The sequence below is a fragment of the Chrysochloris asiatica genome, unplaced genomic scaffold, assembly GCF_000296735.1.
Source record: "Chrysochloris asiatica unplaced genomic scaffold, ChrAsi1.0 scaffold00021, whole genome shotgun sequence".
Classification (NCBI taxonomy): Eukaryota; Metazoa; Chordata; class Mammalia; order Afrosoricida; family Chrysochloridae; genus Chrysochloris; species Chrysochloris asiatica.
The window spans coordinates 20,596,532-20,602,893 of record NW_006408539.1 but is presented as its reverse complement, the minus strand read 5'-3'; the positions used below and the strand labels follow the sequence as shown (position 1 = coordinate 20,602,893).

The following is a 6,362-nucleotide window of genomic DNA, read 5'->3' as shown; positions in this document are numbered from 1 at the left end:
GAGGAACCCCTCCATGCACCAAGAGGCTATTATTCTAATAAATCAAGTGGGTAATGAATGGTTTAAAATTAGGAAAGGTATGTTTCAAAGTTGTATCCTGTTACCATAATTATTCAATCTGTTTGCTGAGCAAATAATCTGAAAGCTGAATTATATGAAGAAAAACATGGCATCAGGATTTGAGGAAGATTCATTCGTAACCAGCAATAGGTAAATGAGACTTGCTGAAAATGGAGAGGATTTAAAACACTTAGTGATGAAGATCAAAGACCATAGCCTTCAGTACGGATTGCACCTCATGTAAATCAAGTCAAAATCCTCACAATCAGACGAGTAAATAATAACATGATAAATGGAGAAAAGACTGAAGTTATCAAGGACTTCAGTTTGCTTGGATCCACTATCAATGTTAATGGAAGAAGCAGTTAAGAGTAAGGAAGAGTTTGGCAGAGGAAAGATGAAAGTAGTGGGGAAAACAAGAGTTAAAGTGGATAGAGGTAAATAACGTAAACTGATCGCACATGGAGGGGACTGAAATCATTGTAATGAAACAAAGCATATTATTTGTTGAATGTAAAACTGGCACTATGCCTTGAAAACCTACACTCACTTCACAATAAAACATTAAAAAAATAAATAAATGAGATATTGCATTAGCCAAATCTGCTGCAAACTACCTCTTTAAAGTGTTCAACGACAAAGACCCCAGTTTGAAGATTGCAGGGCCTCCGACCCAAACCACGGTATTTTCAATTGCTGCCTATGAATATGACATTTTGACAATGAATAAGGAAGACCTTAGAAGAATTGACATATTTGAATGATGGTTTTGGGGAAGAATATTGAAAGTACCATGGATTGCCAGAAGAACAAATAAATCTGTCTTGGAAGAAATATGGCCAGAATGTTTCTTAGATGTGAGTATGGTTATACTTAGTTTTTTGTACTTTGGAAATATTACCATGAGAGACCAGTCTTTGGAGAAGGACATCATGTTTAGCAACGTAGAGGGTCAGTGAAAAACAGGAAGACTTCCAACAAGATGAATTGAAATAGCGGTAATAGTAACGGACTCAAACATAACAATTGTGAGGATGCTGCAGAATCAGGCATTGTTCTGTCTTCAGTTGGAACAAATTGAACTGCACTTAGAATAAACAACAAAGGCATTCAACTGTGTGGATCACACACAAAAACTGTATACCATTGCAAACAATGGGTGATTGATTCAGAGCACTTAATGATGCTCATGAGGAACATGAACATAGATCAAGAGGCAGTCATTACAGCAGAATAAGAGGGTACTGAAAGATTTGAAATTAGGAAAGGTGTGTGTCAAGGTTGTACCCTTCACTATACGTATCTCATCTCTGAGCAATTTCAGAAGCTGGATTTTATGAAAATGAGCATGGCATCAGGATTGGAAGAGGGGTCATTAACAACCTGCAATTGAAAGATGACACAACCTTTCTTCCTGGAAGACAAGAGGAATTAGAACACTTCCTGACAAAAATAAAAAATAAAAACTACAGTCTTTAATATGGATTGCATCTATATGTAAAGAAACTGAAAATCCTCATAATTGCCCCAATAAATAACAGTATGATAAACAGAGAAAATATTAAAGTTGTCAAAGACTTCATTTTGCTTTGATCCACAATTAACACTCATGGAAGCAGCAGTCAAGAAATCAAAGGATGAATCTGTGTAAAGTGTTAAAGAACAAAATTGTTACTTTGAGGACTAAGTTGCGCCTGACCCATGCTATGGTATCTTCAATTTCCTCATAAGCATGTGAAAGCTGGACAATGAATAAGGAAGACTGTAAAAGAATTCATGCATTTCAATTATGGTGTTGGGGAAGAATATTAAAAGTATAAATGGATTGTCAGAAGAACAAACACATCTGTTTCGGAAGGAGTATAGTCAAAATGTTCTTTAGAAGGGAGGGCAGTGAGACCTTATCTCTTGTTTGGGGGCATCTTGTCAGGAGGGAATCAGTCCCTGAAGAAGGACATCATGCTTGGTAAATAGAAGGATCAATGAAGAAGAGGAAGACCCCCAACAAGGTATACTCACACAGTGGCTACAACAATGGACTCAAACAGAACAATTGTGAGGATGGCCCAGAACCGGGCAGGGTTTTAGTCTGTGGGCTAAAGTTGAAGATGACTAGATAACACCAAACAACAACACAACAACGTAAAAATACTAATGAAAAATAAGTGAAGAATACTTTCTATCAAAGATCATAGTAATAGTTTCAACAGTTTTATTACTGAAGAAGGAAAGGGCTTATTGTTAGTGTTTCTGTGTATATAAAATTCTATTTTAATAGGAAATGTATGCCGCTAATATAAAAAAGTTACAGAGTAGATTTGATTATGCACCATTCATGATGCCATTCTTGACACAGAATCTAATATCTAAACAAATGCTGAGTTTCAGCAAGATTTAGTGTGCAGGACTTAATGCTCACATCAAATTAAAAAGCTGAATTTATTCAAAGAAATATACTTTTAATCTGAGCATTATTTTTAAATGTAGATATAATTATCTCTTATAAGTCCTGTGTGTCACTATTTGATAAGCACTGGACTGCTAATTGAAAATTCGGTCATTCAAACACACCAGTTGCAACTTGGAAACCCTATGCACAGTTGCTATGAGTCGGAACCAAGTAAACAGCATTTAACACCAACAACAATTATTTCCTATGATGTTTAATAATTTACTAAATCTTGGAGTCCTTGTATGATACTGTGAGATAAGCATTGGATTGCTAACCACAGGTCAGTAGTTCAAACCTACCAGTCACTCCTCAGAAATCTTATACAGGGTCATTATGAGTCAGAACTGACTAGAGGGCACTTAACAACAATAACAGTGCTAAATCTTAATGAGAATAACATTTACGAGGTTATTACTATTTGCTAGAATTTGTTGTGCTTTTTTTCTAATTCTTCCAGTCAAATGTATACTTTCTAGAAAGAAATTAAACAGGTAAAACAGAGTGTCCGTCTTCACCTCTGTGATCTTTCAAGTTCACTTAAATAATCCTTATACATATTTTACCAACATTTTGAAATTTGTTTTGGGTCCAAATCACAGTAGGGTTTTTTAAGAAAAGCATTTTTGATATCTACAGTAATAGCATACATTGTACAGATTCTGAGTTATAAAGAACAATAGACCATTTCATAGATGCATCTCATAGTATCATAAAGCTACATGTTTAAAATTCTATATTGTATGTGGGAATTGGGCCTATAAAGGTATATGAGTATAGATTAGGTAATGCTCTTTTTTCTAGGTAGAAATACATCTACTTTATAATTTATAATAAAAAGGATCATCTCTTCACTTTATATTATCACTTTATTGGCAAAAGAAAGACTGCTTTGCAGAATTGAGGTCACTGTTGAATATGACAAGCATCTTAATGTCATGTTACTGTTTATATCCTCGTCAGGAACACCAGTCATCCAGGTGACAGCTAGAGACGCTGACGACCCTTCCAGCGGCAATAATGCACGTCTGCTATACAGCCTCCTGCAGGGACAACCATATTTCTCCATTGAACCCACAACAGGTATTTCTGAATAAAACACAGTATAATACAACATGATTCTGAAACAGGCAAACGCACAAGAGTTAAGTTACTAATAAACATAAACTGTTGTTGAGAATGTCAGTGACAGCTGGAGCACTGTAGTCACTTAGACAGCAAAAAATGAGTTAAACATTCCTTTAAAAATACATTTAAACCCAAATCACCATTGACATATATTAACAAAACTCCTTGTGTGGCGCTGTAGTATCATCACTAGACTGTAAACCACAAGGTCGGCAGTTCAAACCCACCAGTTGCTTCTCAGAAACCATATACAGGGTCACTATGAGTGGAAACCGACTTGATGGCACTTAACAACAACAACATGTGCAGATATGTGGTTTCCATAAATACAGTTTTTGTTGTTTTGTTTTTTATTCCAGGGCACTATCTGGTATGTTACAGTGATTCAACATAGTTAAAAATCTGACTGTATGGTTGGATACTTAACAGGTTAACTCAACTAGGGGCGTTTCATGGTAACAGGGAAAGAATAATTGGTGTCATATTTCATTCTTAAAGGAGTTATAAGAATATCTTCTGAAATGGACAGAGAGCTGCAAGACGAATACCGGGTAATTATACAAGCCAAGGACATGATTGGTCAGCCTGGAGGACTTACCGGAACAACAAGTGTATTCATTACACTGTCTGATATTAATGACAATAAGCCTATATTTAAAACAAGTAAGTACAAGTCATCCTGGATGGCTTTATATTATAAAGTAAGTGTAAGTGCATGGAGTGTCTACAAATGTTAGAATTTGCCATCTAAAAATCACAGCAACAATGTTGTTGTTGTTGTCCTTGAATGCCACTGAGTCGGTTTTTCCTTAAAGCGATCCTGTATTGGATTTCTAAGGCTGTAAATCTTTGTGGGGGTAGAAAGTCTCATCTCTCTCCTGTGGCGCTTGAACCACTGACACTGTGGTCTGTAGTCCAGTGTATTATTGGAATCATATAAAATAATTGTGTTACAAACTGCTCAAAGATGTGATGAGTGTGGCAGTAGTGTGAATAGGCAAATGCAGATGAGTCATGTGTTTTTCTGTTGCTGCCATAACAAATTTCCAGAAAAAAAATTTAATTGAAACTACACACATTAATTATGGTAGAGTCTCACCAAGCTGAGAATCAGACAGTGAATTTGGGGTCGTATTCATGGACTCTACAGGAGTTCTGGTGTGGCGCTGCAGGATAATGCACTGGACCACAAAGTCAGTTGGAACTGCACAGTTGGCAGTTCAAACCCACCAACTGTTCCTTGGAAACCCTAGACAGGGTTGCTATGGGTCGGAACCGACTTGATGGCACTTAACACACAGCAGGAAGGGAGAATCCGTTGCTTGCTCATTCTCACATTGGTAGAACTCTGTTTCATGTCATTGGAGAAGCGCTATCTGGTTTCATTTCTGACTGTCGGCTGGGGAACTGAGGTCTTTCTCAGATTCTTATTGGTGGTTGTCTTATGTCCGAAGGAGTATCCAATCCTTACACTGCCATGTCTTCAAACCACAATTCTACCTCTTCTTCCACTTTTAAGGAGTTCTGGTGTGGCACGGTGGCTTAAAGCGCTGGACTGCAAGGTTGGTTTGAATGACAAAGTTGGCAGTTCAAGCTCACCAGCCACTTCTCAGAAACCCTATACAGGGTCCTATGAGTCAGAACTGACTCGATGGCATTTAGCACCAAAAACATACAGCAGTTAAACATATCTAAAAGCGTAGTGGAGTACACATTGGGCAGCTAACCCCAAGTCCAGCATTCTGAATCTTCAAGGGGAAAGATGAGGTTGTCTGCTCTCATAAGATTTACAGCATTGGAAACCCTATAACCACCACCTCCACCGTGCAGTAATTGGACTCCTGGTGTGGTGTTGTATGATAAGTATTGGACTGCTAACCAAAATATCAGGGGTTCAAACCCCGACTGCTCCTTTGAAACTCTATACAAGATGGCTATGAGTCAGAACCGACTCAACGACACTTAATAACAATGTACCCTAATTAAACTGAGTCCACTGTTTAAAGAATAGACTGTTTACTCTTCTTCACACTGGTTGCTCTTATTGAAATGCCATTACCCTCCTTTCAAGTTAATATTCATTACATCAGTTTTGAAATTGTGTTTTTGAATAAGTTTCAGAAAATATCAGAGTCTAGATATTTCTATAAGAATTCTAGGCTCTAGAATTCTAAATATCAGAGTATAGAATTCTACAAAACCAATGTTTGTTTGTTTTTTCATTTCAAATACCTTCTTTAGCCAGCATAACAGGTGATTATACAAATGGACCTCACGAGATGGAATACACAGAAATCAACTTGACTTCATCTGTGGAAAGCTTCATATCATTAGTCAAAACAAGGCCAGGGACAGATTGTGGATGAGACCATCAATTATTCATAGGTAAATTCAGACTGAAGCTGAAGAAAATGAAAACAAGTCCAAGAAAGCCAAAATATGACCTTGAATATATCCCACCAGAATTTAGAGCTTATCTGAAGAACAGATTTGATACATTAGACACTAAAGACAGAAGACCAGAAGAATTGTGGGATGATATCAAGAAAGCAAAAAGTCAGTAAGGATACAAGAAAGATGCAAAAGATCAAAATAAATGTCAGAAGAAACATTGACACTTCCTCTCCAGTGTAGAGATGCTAAAGAAAATGGAAGAAATGAGGAGGTACAAGTGCTGAACAGAAAATTTCAAAGGTCAGCTGGAGAGGACAAAGTCAAATATTAT

General features: G+C 37.0%; 1 protein-coding gene across 1 annotated transcript in view; it reads left to right on the top strand.

The window, feature by feature from the left end:
* The first annotated feature begins 406 nt into the window (after positions 1-406).
* Positions 407-6,362, top strand: part of CDH19 (cadherin 19, type 2) — a 64,678-nt gene continuing 58,722 nt past the window's right edge. Inside the window, exons 1-3 of the mRNA XM_006837583.1 lie at positions 407-497; positions 3,473-3,592; positions 4,136-4,300. Coding sequence (XP_006837646.1) covers positions 407-497; positions 3,473-3,592; positions 4,136-4,300 — 376 coding nt within the window. The remainder of the gene's footprint in view (positions 498-3,472; positions 3,593-4,135; positions 4,301-6,362) is intronic.